The 23,519-nt window shown below is 40.3% G+C and overlaps 1 protein-coding gene across 1 annotated transcript in view; it reads left to right on the top strand.

Moving 5' to 3' along the window:
- The window catches only part of LOC150087031 (uncharacterized), a 346,277-nt gene that overhangs the window by 21,068 nt on the left and 301,690 nt on the right, over nt 1-23,519 (top strand). The window contains exon 2 of the mRNA XM_090371763.1: nt 18,224-18,327. Within this exon, the coding sequence (XP_090227889.1) occupies nt 18,224-18,327 (104 nt within the window). The remainder of the gene's footprint in view (nt 1-18,223; nt 18,328-23,519) is intronic.

Below are 23,519 nucleotides of genomic sequence, written 5' to 3'. Positions count from 1 at the left end.
AACATTTTTCAGAGTGCTGCATATAGTATTTTTTATGTGCTTAAAAATTTCCACTATAGATCATCTGTTTGTTTATAAGTATTTTTTTAAACTGCCTATGGAGTTTTCTGGAAGAGTAAGATTTTTCTTGTACGGTTTGCCCATATAAGTGGTTGGAAATTCTGAAGGCAACGAATCAATACGATGGTCGCATAAAAAAATTAAATCCACAGGGAATGAGCTAGTTTTTCAAGCTTTTCAGAAATCATATTTAAAAATAACACATTGCATTTATTAAATAGTCGCTTTCATCTTCGGACGAAAATGGAAAGTATTGGAAAGTATTCCCTAAAGTTTAAGGTCTCGTAGGAACCTTAAACTTTAGGGAATACTTTCCAATTTCCAGCAACGTTCCATGAGCAGGAATGCCTTTATATTTCTCGAGTACAGGGAATACCTCGTACTCTCCAAAAAGGGCGTGTTTCTTTTTCGTCGAAGCACGTTATATCGATAGCTGTCGGAAGCAGTTGTTCGAAGAGCGATAAGAAAATAAACACTAATTAACAGCTAGTGTGGTGCTTAAGCTCAATTTTTCGTTCTTCTGGTAGTGTGTATTGTGGATTAGTTCTTTACGGTGAAATTCCCTATATTGCACTTCTCCATTACTTACATAGTGTACATTATTCTTTATAGTTTTCCTTATGAAGCATAATTTTGAGTAATATTTTAGTTAAGTGCTGCAGAACAACACAAAGACCACTTCAGCCATTTGATAGGGCTGAAATAGTTACACAGGATGGCAAGATCCGCTGCTGAACTTATGCTGTTCCGCATAAAAGGTAAAGTCTGGTAGTGTGTATATTATTGTTGTATTATATTAAGAGTGGTGGTCCTAGAGAAAAAAAAATCTATCCGTTGTAAAACTAAGGTAATAATCCGTTAGTGTTCGCTAATTTTTGTGATATATTTCGAGAATATATGAAATAGCATCAGACATTGTCTGAATAAACTATCTTATCTTCTACACAGGACTGGGTAGATTGCGTGCCACTAGCTACTTTCATAAAATCTTCGGAACTCCACAACTACGTACTAATTTTCACTTCATCTAGGCACAGATCACACTACCAGATCTGAGAATTAGCGTCGACTGATTTTTTAAGTTGGTTATAATGTGAACTAGCATTAAAGTTTCTATATGGTAGCGATATATAGCTAATATTTATTTATTTCTCAGATCGAGACAGTGGGAGGTCTCACCCCAGATCAGTAAAATGAAGAACTCTTTATTGCATACAAAATGCACATGCCGTACACAATACCCTTCACGGCTACAAGTCAATATCGTAGCAGACAAATATACAGGGCGTCTGAAGTAATGGGCTGAAAATTCTACAAAAAAAAAAAAAAAAAAAAAAAGTTCAGAAAACGAATTTAATATGAACATCATTCAAAACAGTCCCATGAGATTCTATACGTTTGTTACACATTATTATTATTAACCATATGGTGCAAAGAAGCCTAAGGCTTATGCTGCACCAGCCAAAAAAAAAAAAAAAAAAAAAAAATCTGAGTTACCCTGAACGAGAGAGAGAGAGAGAGAGAGAGAGAGAGAGAGAGAGAGAGAGAGAGAGAGAGAGAGAGAGAGAGAGAGAGAGAGAGTCAAAAGTAGCAGGAAATCACCAAGAAAGAGAAGAATGGTGATATCCAGCTCAGGATCCTGGGTGTGCTAAGCCCATACAGCCCATACTCACCAGATGTGAGCCCCTGGGGTTAATCCATTTTAATTGTTGAAAGCATTCTTAAAATTCCACCAAAGTTATCTCCTTGAGATGGCCAGTCACATTCTTTTGGATAATATGAAATCGTCTCCTTTCTTCTTCGTTTTTAAAGTACGGAAAGAGAAAGAAGTCAGTCGGCGCCAAAGGGACTAGTGAGATCAACCCCCTCATTCTTCAAATCTGATGATTTGAGAGAGGGGGGTTAATCTGAAGTCCCTTTTTGCTAAAAATCTTCGGGCAATTAAAGCGGAATGAAAGGCGCATTGTCGTGCAACAAAAACCAGTTCTTGCTTTCACTAAAATTTGGTCTGACCTATCGAATTCTTTGCAACAATCTGCACTTCTAAATAAAATTGGGCATTAAATGCCCAATATTATTTAGAAGTGAAGATTCTAATATTTGAAGGAAAGTTCGGCACAAGAAATGAGATCACCCAGAAAGGTTTGTTGTAATAGGATTTTATGTTATACTGATAAATGAATAAAAGGTCAAGAAATTCATATCACATATAATTAGTGAAAGATTGGGTTATAAATTTATTTTTTTATATAGTGTGGCCCACCTTTGGGGACTTCGCTGTGTAAAATGTGAAGATATCATATAGATAAAGGCCAGTCAGTGAAGTTGTGTTGTATTGCAATGTGGTGTTGGTTTGCGATGTTCATGAAGAGTTCTTGCCACTCAAACACTAAATGTAGACGATGTCTCTTTGACAGACGTTTCTTTTTTGCATGAATTTTGTTTCACATTTTCACTATGAAACAAAATTCTATAATATTACTGTAATTAAGATTAAGATTAAGATTAGGGTTAAGATTAAGATTTTGTAAATGCATTCTACTACTGTGAGTTGGATAAGGAAACATGGCATATGCTACACAGGCTGTTTCCTGGCCATCAGTATTCCGCAGGGGCCTTTAACTATCAATGTTAACTAACATGCTTCGTGCATGGACTCAGTTCCAAAGCTGATTTGGTTATATTAAATCTTAGTTAAAGATGTCCAAGAAAAGCCTGCGAACTTAAATGATTGTTTAATGGTTCAATAATAGGACAATGATCTCGTATGCTCTAAAATTCTGCTTAACGTAGTGATAAGGAGAACTTGCAGCTTGAATCATACATTGTGTTTTTCACTCTGAAATCTTCCTATAAGTATGCAGTAGTAGTAGTAGTGGTAGCATGTGTTGCAAGAAAGCAGTGTATGAGCTTATGCAGCATCAGCCAAAAAAAAAAAAAAAAAAAAAATTCACACAGCCATTCCCACTAAATGTTTCTCTAGTTCATCCTTAAATTCATATAACCTATCACCTTCCACAACGACAGATGGAAGTTTGTTCCAACAATTAACCACCCGCTGGCTAAAGGAAAATTTCCGCACATCTATTCTACATCTGCCTTTCCTTAATTTGAATTTATGACCCCTTAGGTTCGTAATCTGAACAAGTGGAAGATTCCATCAGAATTCAGCGTGCTCAACCCATTGAAGGCCTTATACACCTCAATCAGATCACCGCGCAGGTGCCTAGTCTCCAGCCATTGCAATTTGCAGAACTTAAGCATCACTTGATAAAAGGATCCCTCATTCCCCTCACCAATCTTGTTGCTCTTCTCTGTACACGCTCAAGCAAAGCTACATCCTTTCTAAAATGAGGCCTCCAGACCTGTACGCAGTACTCAAGGCGTGGCCTGACCATTGCCTTATACAGAGGGACAATCACCTCCTTTTCTCTGCTATATATCATTGACAAAACCCCATGACCTGTCCTGGCAGCCTGTCTAAAATTGCTGAGAAAACTTCATATCTGACTGCACAATTACTCCCAGGTCTTTTTCATTTTCTACCACCTTAAATGTAGTACCACACAGTTGGTACGTTTCTCTGGGGTTACTTCTACCCATATGCAATACTTTCCATTTGTCAAGGTTAAACTTCAGTTGCTATTTCTCAATCCATCTGCCCAAATTTTATAGATCCTGTTGCAGTAGCACACTGCCATTCCTGTCATTAACAACTTTGCCAACCTTTGTATCATCTGCAAACTTCGACACTAAGCCTGATATACCTTCATCAATATCATTGATAAATATACAAAACAACAGTGGACCCAACACCGAAATCTGTGGGACTCCACTAATAACATTAATCCACGAAGAGCAGCACCCATTGATTACCACCCTCTGTCTTCTCCCACTCAACCATCCTTTTATCCATTGTAGCAATTTACTCTTAATACCATTCTGCTCCAATTTGTACAGTAGTCTTCCATGCGCAACAGTGTCAAAAGCTTTCCTGAAATCCAAGTATACAATATCAAAATTATTTTTTTCATCCAGTTCCTTTGTAACCACATCATAATAACCAATCAAATTTGTCAGACAAGACTTTCCCTTAACAAACCCATGCTGTGTCTAAATTATTGCTGCAGTCTTGTCTAGATGATCCTGCAATGCATCTTTAACCAGTGACTCCATTATTTTACCCAGAACAGAAGTTAAACTAACTGGTCTGTAATTACTCGTGTCACCCTTCGATCCCTTTTTGTGAATTGGGGATACATTTGCACATCTCCAGTCCGTAGGGACCTCCCCTGAGTCCAAGGATGCTCTCATAATTATGGCTAAGGGTTTGCTTACTTTCTTTGCCGCCTCCTTTAATATAACTGGATAGATCCCATCCACACCAGGTGCCTTTCTTATGTTTACCTTCAACAATTTCTCCTCCAATTTGTTCTCAGTTATTACAAAATCATTAAGCACCCTGCTACAATTTGAGAACCTTCTGGGATTTTCAAACCTTAATAACTCCTCACGTGTGAATGTAGATGCAAAATACTCATTCAGTTTGATTACTATCTGAGCAGGATCATCAACAGTCGAACCATCGATATCAAGTGGACCAATCTGATTCATCCCCTTCCTTTTAGAGTTTATATAAGTAAAGAAATCCTTGCTGTTTTTCTTAGCATCCTTTTCGAAAGATTTTCTCGTAATCTGCCTTCGCCTGCCTAACCTCCTTTGTAACTTGAATACAGACTAGCTTATATCTGTCTTAGGCTTCTGTGTCGCCTGATAATTTATATGCACCCCTTTCATTTTTTCTTCTCTGTCACGAGTCTCATTAGTCCATTTGATAACCATTTAGGCATAAACCTTGAACAATATTTCTTAATAGGTATGAAACTTTTAGTAGCTTCCACGATTAATTCCTTGAATGCTTCCCACTTAGAATTTGCTGTTGGTAACATCAGCAGTTGATCCCACTGTACAGAATTTAAAAACTGTCTGAGACCACTGAGACTTGCCTTTACAGAAGTAAAAACTCTTTCCTTTGTCCCTTAGGTAATTATATCTTTAAGTAAATCCCACATCAGTACACTGTGATCACTGCCACCTAGTGGTTCCTTTATCTGCAAATTCTTAATACGCGAATGATCACTGCTGATAACCAGATCAAGAGTATTACCCTCTCTGGTTGCCTCTCGAACATGCTGCTGCTGCTGCTGCAGAAAACAATCATCCAATGAATCCACAAAAGTCTTACTAGTGTGCCAGTGACCAACGCACAAGTTCCAGTCAATATCTGGGAAGTTAAAATCCCCCATTATAAGACATTCTGATTTACTAGCCCACTCTATTTCTCTATACAATTATTCATTGTACTCATTCGAGTCATTAGGCCTATAACAGTGCATTGTTCGTCTATATCAACTAGATGCACTTCTTTTGATTTTATGTTTTTCTTAATTAACAGCATAACACCTCCTCCCTTCCCATCCTGTCTATCCTTTCTACACATTGTACTCCCAAAATTCCAATTCTGCATTTTGTGTGACACTACGTCTCTGATATCCCAACAATATCCGCCTTTGATGTCTTGATCAACACTTCAAATTTATTTACTATACTTCTGGCTTTGGTATACATGCAACCATTCTTATTCTAAGTTACCCTAACACATTCCATATACCCACCTGTTTCACGATGACTGCCATCTGTCCCTAAAACCCCCAGCACCCCTCGCTCCAGGCCGCTGCTTATTCTTTAAAGAAGTAGTGCAAGAATCACCTTCACCACTGCCTGCGGCTACTTTTAACCTTTTAGTCTGTGAATCTCCGGAAGCTAGCAGTTTTCCAACCCACCTAACACTGCCTCGATAGCATCATCAAATATTCTTGCGCCCTTTCTATTTAAGTCTATCCCATCTCTGTAGAAGCAGTCTCTCCTGTTAACAAGCACAGACCACACTGAAAAAAATTCTACCCCTTGAGCCTTGCACATTCCCTCCAGGCCCGAATTGATTGTCGAGGCTCTCATCATGTACTCCCTCCTATCGTGTCTGGGCAGAATTGCAGACACTTTCAAATTTAACCCTAACTCACGACTTTTTTGCAACATTGACCTGTACTTGTTAAGTAAATCTGCAGATCTCCTACTCTTAATGTCATTGGTGCCAACGTGTACAACAATATCACCTTTTGTGCCCTTAAAAGATGATATCTGCTTTACAACGTCATCAACTTTTTTTTTACCTGGTCCTAACAATTTATCCTTTTTTACACAATATATTCCCCGTCTCCCTGACAATAGAGTCACCGACGATAACTAACTCCTGTGAGATCAGCGCATTCTGTCTTGGAGATTGCCACTGTGTTGCCTAATGGCCAGGAGTGAGCTCTGGCATTGAGTTCGGCAGCTGAGAGCTTGAGGGGCCCCCTCATATTAATTTCTTCAAGGGCATCTACCCTACACCTCAAGCTCTCATAGACGCCCATCAGAACGCTGAGTTGACTCCTAATTTCTAGACACTCTCTGCACTTGACACACACAAAGACATCCTCCTTGGCTAGATCATGTTCTGTTCCAGAGAGTTCGGGAAACATTTCACAAGTTGCACATTTTTTTAGGCTGTGTTCCGTTGGAGAATCTCCCCCCCCCCTCAGTTCTCCCCCGAGTCACAGCCCTCCTGCCACTTTGTGCCCGTTGTTATGCTGCTCTAGTCTGGAGCATGATATTTTAAATTAATAAGATCAATAAATTTAATTAATTAAATAATTGTCAATACTACACTATCTAATAGAATCCTAAATGCAGTGATGCGTATTACGCTATATAATTTTACGTTAGAGCTAACTAGTTACCACAATTAAAAATTTAAATTCCCTACCACTCTATACAAAACAATGGCTGCAAGATTCGAACGAAACAACGGTTTTACGTATATTAAGTAGTAATCTACAAAAACTCTTATCTAAATTAAAAATAAAAATAACCAGCGTAACTAGAACTATAAGACTACGTATAAAGTACAATATAAAATAACAATTAGATAAATAAAATGACAGACAAACACTTATCGCTTTTTCGGAGCCTGTAATTTTTAAAGAGAGTCAGTGCCCTCTCAGTATTAAAGTTAGATCTCAGAATGCCGCAAAATATGGTTCCTTTACTATAAATCTTGTGGTAAGAGAATAGGTCAGAGGCAAAGATGCAAAACATAGTTTATTAATTCTAGCATATAAAAAACACATGTAAAATACCGATTATACAATGAGCTCTATTTCTTACCAGAAAGGATAAAATGATATACTATATACGTAAGGCTAATGATACACGTGTACAGTTATGTGTACAGTTATGTCGGCGTTCTTCATATGGTTTTCAGTTGGCACTGCTCGTCGTCTAAGAACTAACACTCATCCTTCAGTTCAAGTGTATACGGACTCAATTTGTCGCAGCCCAGAAAATTAGAAACAAGAAGACACCAGGCCTGGACCTTTTGGAACCGGAAATCATAAAAAGAACCATCGAATATGCCGCAGAACTACTTCTGAACCTAATCAACCACTGCCTCCGCCTGGGATGGTTCCCAACTGATTGGAGAACAGCCAGTGTACGCCTAATTCTAAAAAATCTGACGAAGAAACAGGATCTACCTGACTCCTACCGTCCCATAGCCCTATTATCTGTGTTAAGCAAAACAATGGAATACCTTCTGCGACAAAGAATTGAGAACCACCACAACATTACCAATCTCGCTTCAAACAATCAATTCGGCTTCAGACGAGGCAAGTCCACCACCGACGCCTTGAACAACGTCATCACTATTGCAAATACCTGCAACCAAAAATATCTTTTACTCATCTCCATCGACTTTGCTGGGGCATTCGACACCTTATGGTGGCTGAGCATCCTAGGCAGGCTCAGAAAGGCAAACCTGCCCATAAGCCTGTACAACTGTTTAAGGCAATATCTCTCAAATAGAAAAATCACAGTCCAAGAACCTTTCTGTCAAACGACATGCCAGGTACATAGAGGCTGTCCGCAGGGCTCTGTACTGGGCCCACTGCTCTGGAATGTAGTCATGGATGATTTCCTCCACCAAGACCTTGGATGCGTAGTCTCCCAGGCCTACGCCGACAATCTTGTCTTATTGCTGGCCGCCGACTCCAGAGCACAGCTAGAGGCATTGGGTAACCAGGCCCTCACAACCCTACAAGAGTCGGCTGCCCAAAACAACCTCCAAATATCATCGACAAAAACCTGCTCTCTCTTGCTGAGAAGTCCTCTCCACCCAAACCGACCACCGCAAATCAAGATTTATAATACCACGATCAAGTTTTCCACCCAACTGTAACACCTGGGACTTATCCTCGATGGAAATCTAACCTTCAAGCCACACCTCACCTATATCCAGCGAAAAATAAAAGGCTACTCGGCAATGGTTGCCAGAGTCGCCCGGAGGGATTGGGGCCTCAAATGGAGAACCCTCAGTCTCTCATACAAGACAGTATTCCTACCCGCCATAACCTACGCCGCTCCGGTATGGTTCAGAAAAGCCACGATGGAAACCAACCAAAGACTACTCGAGGAGCATACAATGGTCAATCCTATTGACCATCTCACGGGCTTGACGCACTGTCAGCACTCATGCCATACAGGCCCTGGTGGGCGCTGCACGCCCTACCCCTGTACCTGGAGATTGTGCAGTGTGGAATGCTCTACAACCTGACAAAAGGAAGATCGACTACCTTCATGGACCACACCACTGACCCGGAAAACAATCACTCAATGGAAAAACAGCGACTCTCCACATTCCCTCAAACAGACCTGGCAACAACGCTGGAATGACACAACCAAAGGTGCAATAACGAAGAAATTCTTACCAGAGCTTGACAAAACCCACACAGTACCACCATCCTGGTTCTCTCCAGGCCTCTTCATTACTTATCTTCTGACTGGTCATGGTACCATCAAAGGAAAACTAATTACCCTAGGCTTCACTGACAACCCGCTTTGCTCCTGTGGCCTCCTGGAATCCTGGGAACACATAATGTACCACTGTCCGCTATATGAAGACCTCCACTGCATACTGATCGCAACCATCCATTTCAACCCGAAGGACCAGGAGCACTATCGTCTGGAATCAAAGGAAACATACAACGCCTTCACAAAATTCGCCCATGACCTGTTTGAGAGATGAAGAACAAGCCTACCACCATAACATGACTGTCCCCAAGGAAAAATCACCACTCATATGCCAAAGGAACTGACCATGCCGAACTAACCGGTAGAAATCAACCACGCCATTATGACTACGAATCTTCGACAGGATTCCTCCCACAAATGATCCTAACATCTAGGAAACCAAGACTGGGATGATGTCCTAGCCACGGCTTTTCTACTGGATGTCAATCGACAGCTATTACCAATGTGCCATACAGGCGATTTGAGCCGGCTCCCTTGCCGGCCACTGTCCTTCCCCTTGCCTGGGCGGGAGGGAGTAGACGGCCTCGCTGTCCCCTCCTCCTGCCGCCGTCCCCACTTTCCTCTCTGGTAGAGCATGGGCGTGCTCCACTCTAACTGGAGCTGTCTTCCCTATCGGCTCCATATTTCTATCTATCTCCCCAGAGTCTTCAGTCCCCCCCCTACTCTACCAATTCGCAAGTGAATTCCACACACAAACTAAATTCAACAATCTAAAATCAATTTCGCCCACCATTTTTGGCTTTCTTCTAGCGCTTCCCCGCTACACTACGCGATCATTTATTATTTTATTTTTTTTAAGGACCTAGCCACTGAAATCTCAGGAAATTAGATTTCAGGACCTGCCAGAGAAAATCTTAAACTACTATGTACCTGGTCTGCCTCCACGGGGCGAAAGTGAGGCAACCTCAGGTCTTAGCAGAGGTCTGGCGGCTAAATGGCCAGAAGAACAACGGTACACGACACCACACACTTCAAGATTTAAATCTTTTTACATAACACCCCCCACAATCCAGACACGTAATACGGTATATGGAACCACTTCGTAGGAAAGATCTGGTTTCTGAGCATGAGGTGGCTCTGCGAACCGATAATTTTGAACGCTCCGCAGTTGCCAAGCATTATTGGCTTGAGCAGCACAATCTTGATCCCCAACGGGATATTGAAATCGTCGACTATTCACGTGATTACAGCCAGTGCTCATGGTTCAAAGAACTGCACATAGCCACCAATAATAGCATTATGAATCGCACTAGGGGAGTACACTTACACCCTATTATACAACGTACTGTATTGCAGTGCGATGAGCAGTGGCGATCATCACGTGTACCTAATTCTGCTTTACCGACACCAGACTCGTGATACATGATCATGCCCAGCTGAATTGTGCTATTGTAACCAACAAGATACACTGAAGTACATGATTCACAGACAAGCTGATGAAGAGTTACTTCGTTTTGAAAGCTACTATGTATTTTAACTCTTTTATTACATTATATTTTAACACTTTTATCTTATTTTATTTCTGTTTTATCTTATGTATATATCATTTTTATTTTAATAAATTTGTTTTAACCAGTTAGTCGGTCGTCAAAAGAAACTGCGATGATGGTCGTAACTTGGTGCATATGCCAAATCTCTTTGATCTCTTGTCTTAGGTTCGTTTAATTCCTGATTTTTCCCCCATGGGTTTTCTGCGGGTTGCCAGTGTTGGGTACCATTATGTCAATCAGATAGGTTGGGTACCATTATGTCAATCAGATAGGTTGGGTACCATTATGTCAATCAGATAGGTTGGGTACCATTATGTCAATCAGATAGCCTTTTCCTTCTTGTCCACAAGGGTTGTCTGGTCTGTTGTGCAGGATTGTTTTATCCGTTATTATGGTGCTGTCCCAGTACAGCTTGTGGGTTGGGATTTCTAATACTGCCTGCGGTTTTTACTTGTAATACGGTGCTGAGTGCAAGGAGGTTCTGCTTCAGTGTGAACAAGTACTGTCCTATTCTCTGGCGCCTCCGTAGCCAGGTGGGAAGGAGCAGCAGCAGTGCATAGCACACGCTTCTTGATTAGACCGGGGTTCGAGCCCGTCACCACCAAATACAGAGGATGCGGAAAGATCAGGGAATGACCACCGCATATTCCTGGAGCAATATGGCCTTAGTTGCTAATGCTCCTAAAAACCAAACAGCAACATCCTATTCTCTAATTTTGTCTCATGTTTTGCTGTGGATGCTGTCTTACTTGAGGATGCTCTTCACTTTTCCAATCGATTTCTTTCTCCTATTACCCCGTTGGTTCTGGGGCAATTGGCCTATCTTGACTCTTATTTCTTCTATCTTCCACTGAAGTCTTCTTTCCCAAGCTGGTGGTTCCTTCTGTTTTCGGTCCTTCTTCTGCTGGTCTCTCGTTTCTCTTCCATTAATCCTAGTGGATGTTATGGCAGCACAATATGGCTGTGTCGATGGTCTCCAATGTTGCACCATTGTTGTCAAGGTAATGTGGCATTATTTGCCGATTGAGGTGGTCTGTTACTCACCACAGGATTTTATTTAGCCTCTGCTTAGGTATCACGTGGGTTTTTTTGGGGTCCATTCCTTCGAATTCTGTTAGGGCCTTCTTCCACTCGGCCTCTATTCTGGATATCATGATCTTGTCCCTTTCCACTTCAGCTGCTGTGGGTTATATTTCTTCTTGCTCTTCCTCCTCTGGTTCGGTGGTGGAATGTTCTTCGTCCTCTGGTTCCGTATTCTTTATCCTTTGTAGTTGATTTTTTCCAAGATTGCAATAGCTATCAGGTTCTTCGTGATTACGATCTTTCTCTGGTCCGCTATTCGCTGTTCATTAACTTGAATATCTGGGAATCGTTCCAGTTGGTATGTATTCTCCACCTGTACGCTGTGTCCAGCTTCGTTATTTCGTAGTATGCTTGCATGATGTACGCATGCTCCACGTCATGCATTGGCATTTTCGATGCTCCACGTCATGCATTGGCATTTTCGATGCTCCACGTCATGCATTGGCATTTTCTTCCTTCCTGGGTGGTCAATAGCGCAGTTGTGTAGGAAGCACTTCCAGTTGGTGGCGCTGTATGGTCTTGCCCTTCTCTTGTGATAGCCATACAGGGTACAGTGCCAATGGCTCCATTTTCTTCCTCGGGAGACCGTCTCTAATTTTTCGAACCAACCCCTCTGCCCAAGGCCTGAACATGATTGACTTTATCCTGCGCCACACTCGATGCAGTATGATTAATATTTCTCTGCGACATCATCTGGAGGTGGACCTGTTTAGCTTCGGCTTATGTCAAGTGGTAGTTCTAGGGAGTGACGCCAGATGGTTCATTGAGAGACGAAGAACAAGCTTACCACCATAACACAACTCTCCCAAAGGAAAAATCACCACTCATATGCCAAAGGAACTGACCATGGGTAGGTAGGTCCATTGGAGCAACTTTCACGATGTTTATTTATTTATTAATTTTTATTACTATTAATTCATTTATTATTATTATTATAATTTTATTGCTATTATTATACCAGTCTCCCAGCATGATGGAGCTGCATTCGCTTCTGCCAAGGCGGTACTCAAACCCGGGTCCATCAGGCTGGTAGTCCAGTGTCGTAACCACTGCGTCATCGCGCCCATTATAATAATAATAATAATAATAATAATAGATGCCAATCAATCTCATCATCATCTCATCTGTGTTTTTGTTCTATGGTGGCCCGCAGACTCGTCCAAATCCACCTAGTACTATTGTCTAACATGCACTCTGTATAAAAGCAAGAATAATATATTCAGGCCACCTCACCACCAGGAAGCAGCCAACATTTGGGCAGCTGCTTCCTGGTGCCCGTCCCAGGCCCGTTTTTCAACCTGGGTCTGCTCTAGCTCTTATTGTGCGAATATTGTTCATACTCATGCACGACAACCAAGTCAGTAGAGTTTACAATAAATCGTCAATACAAATATTTATTGTATTTAGTGGTCACTGGCTTGAACCCCGATCCACTCAAGGAATGCGTGCTATGCACTCTCGCTCCTGACCACTGGGCAACGTCAGGCCTAATTGGCACTAATCCCACACCCACTATAAAGTGCTATACAAGTGGGTGCCAGCATCCCGTGCTCAGGTCGCCCAAACCCGAGTGCCAGCAAAAAAAAAAAAAAAAAGAAAAAAAGAAAAGAAATATATATATAATAAAATATAAATAAATAAAAAAATAAATAAATTTCCTCCCTACATAGCCAAAGTAAGCTGGGGAAAAAAAACTTGCCATTTCATTTATGGAAAAATACAGGGCAATCCCGCACCAGGTAGTCAATACTAATTATGGTGCCAGAATCCCTCAAATTCTAGTAACTCACTAGATCGCCAGCCAAAATAATAATAATAAATTATAAATAATAATAATAATAATAAATAAAAAATCCTCCCCTTCACAAGCCAAATTAAGCCAGGGAGGGAAAAAATGTACATCATTTATGAACTATAATCAACAGAAAATAGAGCTCTCCTCTTCTTAAAAACTAAACTTGCAAAATTTTGTAAGGCCTGAAAGACTTCCTTATTACTAAACATATCTGCTCTTGTCCTCTGACAAGTTCTGGCACAACAAGCATTAACTCCCTCCTGTAATCCTCATATATGGGGAAATCAAATAAAATATGATCCCACGATTCTGATAATGTACATATACAATTAGGATTAGTTTCTAACCCAACCCAAGATAAAACAACTTTTGGTTCAAAGACCCATGCCCCGTAATTAAATATGATGTTTCCATATTTGGGTAAAACCATTTCTTATTTTTGACATTGTAATTAAACTACACATTGGGAATAAATAATCTGGTAACTTCTCCTGTTAAACTATGCTACCAACGATATTGCTACATCTCTACTGATCTGCTTCTAATCTCATCCTTTTCTTTTTTTACCATCATCCATACAAATAACATTTATCCCCCAAAAGCTTGTTCTTACCCTTTTCCTCCAGAAATAACAAAACGCTCTATAAACAGCATATAAATCTAAAGGCAATATCCCTACAATTACCTGTAAAGCATTTGTTGAAACAGTCTTGCATGCTCTTATAAAAGCCAACATTATTACCCTCTGTTGGGATAACTTTTGTCTACACTTACCAATATGTATTCGCTTAAACCATACAGTGACTGCATATACTACGGTTGGGAGAAATACCGCCTTATAATATAAACTCAAAACTCTTTTCCCAAGTCCCTAATCAGTTTTTCTTACAATAATAATTGCTGATGTAAATTTTTTTGATCTTATTATTTATATAATCAAGATGTGGGAAAAATGATTAAGAATTGAACTTGAAGTTTCAAAGTTATTTGCTTTCCATTAATTATTAATTTCGGCGGACTTACATAATCACATTTGCCTTTCAGCAACATCATTACTGTATTACTATCTGAGATCTTAAGTTTATTTACACCTGCCCACATACTCAGATCTTTTACTACAACTCCCATCGTCTGCTCTAATACCAACCTGTATTTACCTTCAGTACATATAACTAAATCATCTACATATGCAACCAACTTACAATGCAGAATCTCTTTCTCCAACCATTGATTTAACACCAAATTCCAAGCACCGAACCGAGTACCGATCCTTGCGGACAGTCTCTATTAATAGCTCTACCAAATTTAAAATTTTGTGAATAAACTTGAACTCTCCTACTACTTATATAACTTCTTACTGTTTAGTACAATAACTGAGGGCAATTTATGTTTCTTAATGTGCATAAAATGCTCTCATACCACTCCTTGTCAAATGCACCTTCGAAATCTACAAATAATGCCAAAACATATTTACTTGTTGATTGTGAACTATAACTCACTAATGTATTTATAGCATCTTTGGTTCAAACACCGTTTCCGAATCCAAACTGACCAAAAACGCCATTTTAGACTTAATAAATACTCAATCTTAAAAGTAACAACTTCTCAAAAATTTTTCCCATATTCTCCAAAAACGAAATAGGTCTATACCTCTAGGATCAATAACAGGTTTACCAAGTTTATGTATAAGCTTTAGAAGGGCAATACCCTCCAACAGACACTTATTAAACATAATTACCAATATATCAGGATAACATTCATTCATCTTAGCTATACAATTATTTTCTATCATATCCATGCCTGGAGTTTTATTTTCATTTAATTTAGAACATATGATTATTAACTTCTGAGTAGTGAACAATTATATGTCATTATTTCCTACTTAGCCTAAATTATCAACCCTAATTTTCCTTTGTTCCTCAATATCATCATCCATAGTATCACACAAAAACAACTCATCTGTAATAGTTTTAATGCTTGGAAGCCAATCACAAGTTTCTCTATTATTTGAGTTAACCGTATTAATAACATTATTAATATGCAATTTGTCACTTGACAATTTAAACAAAAGTCCCCACGGATCTGTAATCTCTGTTGTTAGTACAAAATCCCTCCATGCAACTAACTTATTTTCATATATTTCTTTGTGATATTGATGCTGTCTATTTTTTATTTTTTTTTTTTTGTTGATGCTGTATAAGCTTGCTCTCTTGCATCATCTGCTGCTACAAATACTATTATTATAATAGTAGATGCCAATCAATCATTGCAGTATATATAATATAATAATAGATGCTAATCAATTATTATAATGTATGAGTGGGGGCTCTGCTCCCTGCTCGCTTTACTTGCCAACTCCCGTGCATGCGTTTCTATGTAAAATGTAGAGGTATAATGGAGTAAGTCAAATCTGTTCTTTTACTTGTCGAAACGCACTAATTGATATCTAATCAGGAAATGACCTATGTAATTATCTATCTGTGCATTTGTAGTGACGCAATTGCCCCACCCACTTGTATCACGTGACAGCTTCTCCCATTGGCTTCCCCAGCCCCACCACGCGGCATGCTGAAGGTCGAATAAATATCACTATGTAATTATTTACCTGCGTTTACATAGGTCACTCAGTAAAAGGCCCGTTCTTCGAGTTCCATAATGCATGAGGAATACTGTTGCCTCCAAAAGAGCAGGACTAAAATATTTAATTAAAATATTTACAAACTATACAAATACTTAAAATGTTTACAAAATACTAAACTATTTATCAATATACAAACTAAATCAGGATGATGGGTCCCTTCATTAGCTGACATTAATACAAAAAACGTTACAATGGAACATGAAATGATGCCGGGATTGGTCATTATTATTATTATTAGTGAGTTTTTTTGCAGATTCTAGGGTTTCCCCCATTTGCCGCTTTGTCATCTTGTGGTGAGGTAAGCGCCATCGCCGGCCGTTTGTGTGTAGTGTTGGAATATGTGAAGGTGTGATGGTCTTCTTATTTGTTGTTTTGAGTGGCCAGCGTCAGGCGGTTTAGCAACCAGGGGGCGTCAAACACGAGTTTGATTGCCCCTTTTCACATCTCCAGCTGTGCAGAGGCAGGCCAGATTCACCTTTTAGCTCCTGCTGGGCGTCCCCAGAACTGATGGTCTAGGGAAGCCCATAGAAATATAGGAAAGGAGAGTGGATGGGGAAGGAGGGACTGGGGGAATATTAATAGAAATATGGAGATTATAGTTAGAGGCATCCTTATAGAAGTAGGAAGGAGGAGTTGTTAGTGAAAGTGATAGAGTAGAGCACTGGACAATAGGTCCAGGAATGCCACCCCCTCCGTAGGGGTCAGCAGTAATGATCCCACTCCAGGTGGGCGTCAGCAACAAAGATCCTAATCTCATAAGGGGTCAGCAGGCAGCAAAGATCCACCCCCTCAGAAATGGTCATACATTAGACATTGAAGTACGTGCATGAGGTTGGTGAAGGTCATTGAGGCAGTCTTGCAAAGCAACGAACGTTCGCATACATCGCCATGTATGCGCTGTACATTGTCAACAGCAAGTGTCTGAATCTGCCCAGTAACCCATTTCTGTACCTTCCATTTAACGTTCATCAACCTCGTGCACGTGCTTCACTGTCTAATACATGACCACGCACGGCATATTTGATGTTCCATTGTAACGTTTTTTATATATTATTGTCAGCTGATGAAGGCACCCATCATCCATATAGTATAGATATGATTGTAAATAGTTTAGTATTTTGTAATTAAGTATTTGTATAGTTTTGTATTGCTTAATGTTATTATTTATATAATAATAACATTATACTAATATACTAACATTATAACGCACTGATCGAAATCTAATCAGGAAATGACCTATGTAATTATTTACCTGTGCATTTGTAATGACGTAATTTCCTCTCCCTCTTCTCCCATTGGCTCGAATAACAGACGTAATTCTCCCTCTCTTTTCCCATTGGCTCGAATAAATATCACCAAGAGGAAAACATTTTTAATGTATAGAGAGATAATCAGTGGCAGCTCATGATGCTGATGTATGGGAGTGCTGCTTCTTAAAGTTACAGAAAATTGCCTTGGTTATAAGACATGTAAACATAGATGGAAATAATAATAAGCAAATTAAAAACACTACTAAACATTAACTGGACACTTACCATTAACAGACTTAGGTAATCTCGAAATTTTATTTAAAAATGAAATTGATTCTTCGGTTTTTATTTATTGAAAACAGATTAATAACTTTTTCATTCAAGTTTGGTGAACGGTACAAATCGGCACTGCTCGCTGCGCAGTTCCTTTGACTCGTTTTATCACCTCTAAATGCCGTATTGGCAACCTGCCAACTGGGCATTGACTCAACCACCGGAGCCAAAAATGTGGAACTGTTTAGCGCACAGTTCCACCTTACGGTTAAACTTCAAAGATGAAAACGATTTCTTGTTTTTATTCGTTTATTATCGAAATGATTATTGGAAATAGAGGATGATTAGAATATATGCGGGACCTGTTAAAAAATATATTCATTGCATTGCATTGTTCATCACAATATTTCATATAACTCCGTTGACTGTATATTTAGATTTAAAAAGTTGAGGGGTGCTGCAGTTCCGTAGTGCCTATGACGATCCGCCCCTGGAGATAATACAACAATAGATGCCAATCAACCATTATATTTAATGAATTTCGTGACAAGTTACGAAGAATAATAGCTTTGTAAAACGGTCTGAAAATAATACAGGTAGTGTTTGTTTCTAATGACGTTGAAATCAACTGTTGTTCTAATGGATGTTTGATATTTTACAGGTATTAGAAGAGAACTTCTGTTACATGAAGCAGCCATCAAAAATGACGTAACCTTGGCCAAACGACTATTAGAAGGAAAAGTTGATATCAATGCTAAGAGCCACGTAAGTTTCTTAGTTATTTGGGAATTGTGAAAATATGCCTCTAATTGTTTTTTTTTTTTAACTATTTGCATTTGTAATTCCTGTACAGTTTGTAATTTAATAGGAAAACCTTTGTACCCTCATCGTTTAGTCATGAAATCTTTTAATAATTTTGGGTTTTTATTTTGGGGAGAATCCCTGGCGTCATCAGACAACTAACACACTTTAGATATTAAATATTTCTTTCGATTTAGTTTAGAGTCGAAACTCTTTATAGCGACGACCATCCAGGGTAATGAGAAAAACAGTGGCTATATGAAAAGGACGTTATATCGATAGTACATAAAATCAGCAAAAGAATAAATAAAAGTTTGAACATTTACTATAATTCTACTATTGCAATATAGCATAATGTGATTCAGACTGTGTTACAGTATTAAAAAAGAACTTGAAGATTATATATTTTCCATTGATTTTAGGTACAGTAATTACTATATACAGTAGCACATACACTCATGAGTGAAACAATTATGACTACCCCTGTCTCCAAGAGTGGACGCATCCCACAGCACCTAGGAGTGACATCACCCATCGATGCAGCATATATAGTGACGCCACGGGTAGTGCATGTCAGTTCGTCAGTAAGAAGCCCGTAGACATGTTGGACAGACAACTTGTGTGAGCGAGACCCGCTAATATATTGGCGGGCCTCGATCACACAAGTTGTCTGTCCAATGTATCCAGTATAAAGTTTCGAGACAACAGGGTTCCCGTAATGTTTTAGTCAACGTCTCTAAGAAGCCCGTCCTTTCCAAATCATTATCTGTTCCACTCTGTCCTTTGGGGAAGGGACGGAGCTGAACAGAGAATGATTTGCCACGCTAGGAAGACATGAGCAGCATCTCAGCAACAGCAGACATTGTTGGCTGTTGGAGGGTTGCCATATGGAAGGTATGGCAGGAAGGGTCTGAAGAGGGACACAGAACCACCCAACGTGCCAGGACGAGAGGGAGATCGCCACTGGTGGACAGTGGAAATGAACGGCGCGGTTGGCACGTACTGTCCGAGACAACAGTCAACTCACGATACCTAAGTTAACGACAGACGACAACCAAGGCGCAGAGAGAAACGTTTCCGAGTACATCACATTCTTGTGGATAGGACAGCAGCAGATGACCGGTTCATGTGTCATGTTGACCGACCGTCATCGACTCCCCCGCCTGCAGTGCGCACAGGAGCACCGTTCCTGGACATCGGATGACTGTCCTGGTCTGATGAATCAAGGTTCCAGTTATTATTATTATTATTATTATTATCTGTTTATTTCCATAAGGAAACCACCCCGGGACGGCAAAGTGCCAGGAGGGTGCTAAGTACATATCAGGGTACGAGATACTACGTGCAGTGGGTTACATATACTGAACACGTAGTCTCGTCCCGAAATATTATATACACATTTTATGTTTAATACATACAGTATTTACACATTTATGATTGTGTACAAACATTATACAGCTCATATATTTACAATTCATTAATAATTCCACATATAACTTACATATTAACTTAACTGTTACAGAAGGTATATTTTTACAGTCAACAGATTATTATTGTTCTTAAAGCAGAAAGCTTCACTTTTATTCACAATTCTTTAGTACTTTGCGGCCGATTCATATTTCGGTAAGTCTGTACGAATCCTGGAAGATCTCTTTCCGGTATGTTGCATCCTCACACAGTTCTATCATGCCAAGGGACCGGTGCGTTTTCGATGGCGAGCAGGTGAACAGACTGCACAGTTTGACAAAAACAGGCTGGCGACAGTGGTAGATGTAAAAATCTCCCATGGTTTGGGAGATGTTTTAATGGACATACTGGGTCCCATCATTGCCTTCTTGGGTAAGACATTTTGCAGAATCACCGTCCTCCCCACACCGGGTGAAAAAGACCTGAGTTCGAATCCCGTCAATGATGCGGAGAATTTTATGGGTCTTTTTCACAACGTGGCTGAGTTAGTCGAACTCAGGCGAGGGTAGCATGGTTTTTTTCCTGAAACTGATTTTTCATCCAGAAAAGAGCAAATCGATCACAGAACACGCAATTTACAGACATATTTTATATGGCTAAAGTTGCTAATGCGCCGCCTACAACACTTCAACAATCAATCAGTCAGTCCCCTCCTTCTTATTGAACACACCTTCATTGCTATATCCTACCGGTTGGCCGCTAGAGAGCCAGACACTTTTCACATACAACACACTAAATTTTTTCTGGCTTTTACAGAATTTTTATATACATTACAAGAGTACTAATGCGCAGATGTGGGAAACATCGATGGCTTCTTACCCAAACTCTATGCCACTAGGCTAGATCCTACCTAAACTGCTAAATTTTTCAAAAGAGATGACCCATTAGGAGACCATGGGGGCAACCTCGCGTAATTTGTCTTTGAAAGAGAAAATGTTTACACCTTACAGTCACATATCTCTCTCTTTCTCAGAAAAATAACTCCTAAACAGACTGTATAACTGCTTAGAACACTCAGCACGACACAGTTGAGAAAGAGCTGCCTCCCACCATACTGAGTCGAACGCACCTTCAGAATCTACATATATAGCAAGTTCATATTTTGAATCAGAGTTTGAAATGTATGTTTGAAAATCCAAAAAGCATCCTCGCACGATTTTCCCGGTGTAAAACCATATTTGGTATTTGGCATGTTGAGGGTCTAACGGTTCCTGGGATTTCTCCCATCTCCGCGTATGTTTTCTGTATCGGTCAAGCCAAAGATTTAAAAGTGTGTGGGATATGTACTATGTAGTATGTTGTGCCCAGTGTTCATCCGGCCCGTTAGCCGCCGGGCCCCTAGTGGGGCCCGACGTTACCAATACCAGCCACGGGGAGACCGGCCGGGTGTTACCAGTGATTGAAACAGTACTCTGGCAGGTCCTGCCACCTACTTTCCTGGGATTTCAGTGGTTAGGACCAAAATAAATAAAATAAAAATTAGAAAAATAAATAGTCGCGAGGATGTTTTATTGCGAATTTGGGTTTTTGCTTTAGGGGCACTGTTTGGGGTTTTATGCTGAAGGTCTTGATAAAGCCTAATTGGGTCGGGCAAAAATGTTGGTGTGGCTTAGAATTTTAATGTAGGGCTAATCGCTGTGTGAGATGACAGATTTGGGTGGGGAGACAAAAGGTTGGGGGTGAAATAGGAAGCAGAGGGGTCGATAGGGAAGGTGATCCCCGTTTTTCAGTGGGGCATGCCCATGCCTCACCAGAGGGAAATAGGGTTGGCAAGGGGGAAGGGAGCGTGTGTCTCCCCCCCCCACCAGGGATTAGGGTTTTAAAGAAATCTCGCAGGTGCGAGATTTGATAGCCAGATGGCACTCTAGTTCTGATGTCATTCCAGTTTTCATCATTTTCAGGTACTTCGTTGTGGCGCGTTTGTATCAAGTCAGAGATGATTGGCCGCAGGATTCTTGGTTTGGTCTCTCCCAGGAGGAGTAGCCCTGCACAGGTCTCTTGAGTTTCAAATGGCATGTCTATTTCTTCATGCTGAGATTTTATTCTTTTGCTCTTGCTTTGACTCTTCTGTGTCTCTCCTTTATTTTTAGTTCGTCCATGACATTTGGTTTGTGATATATATTTATTGGGTGTTATTGTCCTCCCGAGGATCAGATTGCATTGAGATAATTGTTTTCCTTCTTGTGAATAATTGTATTGCGAAGTTAGTTAGTGCTGTGTACTCTTCCTGAGTGTCCAATAGTCGGGACTCTTGGTGGATTGGGTTATACTGAATTCTTACAATAAGACTTGCTCTTATATCTTCATAGTTGTCGCAGTCATGCATGACGTGACTCCAAGTCTCTGGTTCTCCACATGGACAATTCCTGTCTTCTATTACGCCAATTGTGTTTAGTTTATCTCTGAACGGGCTGTGGCCTGTTAATAAATAGGTAGTGTTGAGGCCCGTGTATATCCATGCTGGTGCTTTTGGGTACATTTTTCTTACAAGGGGAAGAAATTTGTGGGTTATTGCTCCTTTGGTGGTGTCATTCCACCTTGTCTGCCAAATGTGAGTTAGATGTGCATCAATTCTTTTTTGCTCCTGCTTCCAATCATCATTGAGGGTTAAGCCGTTAGTTGTGATTGGTATTGCTTTTTTGTAATAATATATTAATCCAGTTCGTACTACCTCTAAGTCAAGGGGCAGTGCACCAGCAATGAACTGAAGTGCTGCCGTACTAGTTGCATTGCTTGCCCTAGTGATGGTTAGTAGTATGTTCCTTTGTATTGTTTCTAATATTTTCCTATTTGTTGCTGTATTGGCCTTCGTCATCCATACAGGTGAGCCGTAGATAATTGCTGGTATAAATAAGGCTTTATAATATAAGGAGAGGGTCCTCTTGTTTAGTCCGTTGTCCTTTCGCGTTATTCTTAGTATGAGTCCTGTATATTTGCATATTTTCTTCCTGAGGTAATTTAAATGGGGTTTAAATGAGAGATTGCTATCTATAATTATCCCTAGGTACTTTATCTAGTTGGTTAGTCTGACAGTGGTACCTTCTATTTTGATTTGTGGCGGCCTGTTTAATTTAAGCTTTCCTCTAAGAAGGACGGAGCTGGTCTTTTCCGGTGCTATTTTTAGATTGTTTATCTTGGCCCACTCCTGTAGGGTTTGCAGTGCTTTGTTTGCTTGCTTTTCCAGATTTGCTCTTGAGTCCGCTGCTGTGGATCAAATCATCAGCAAAGGCCTGTGCCTCCACATCGCCCAGGTCCTTGCAGAGAAAGTCATCTAGAACAATGTTCCACAGGAGTGGCCCCAGGACCGATCCCTGGGGGCAGCCCCTGCGGACAAGACGGGTGAGCTAGCATAAGGCGTGAGGATCTGCACTTCCCTGTTCGTGAGATAGGATTTTAGGCTGTCATAAAGATTTTGTGCAAAGATGCAGCACGGAGCCTTGCCAGGACGCTCGGCCACCAGAGGGTGTCGAACGCCCCAGCAAAGTCCACTGCAATCACTAGAAAATACTTCTTGGTGCATTGAGTGGCTTTGTTGAGAAGATCCAGAATTACGTCTGTGGTTGAAGAACCCCGTTTAAAGCCATATTGTTTTTGACTGCTGAGATTTGCTTCTGTGTAGTAGTGTTCAATTCTCTTGTGCAATAGCCTTTCGTAAATCTTGCTAACTGTCGATAACAGGGCTATCGGTC

Source organism: Mastigoproctus giganteus, chromosome 4, assembly GCF_048544385.1.
Source record: "Mastigoproctus giganteus isolate SK-2022 chromosome 4, ASM4854438v1, whole genome shotgun sequence".
NCBI lineage: Eukaryota > Metazoa > Arthropoda > Arachnida > Uropygi > Thelyphonidae > Mastigoproctus > Mastigoproctus giganteus.
This window is presented reverse-complemented; position numbering and strand designations above follow the sequence as displayed.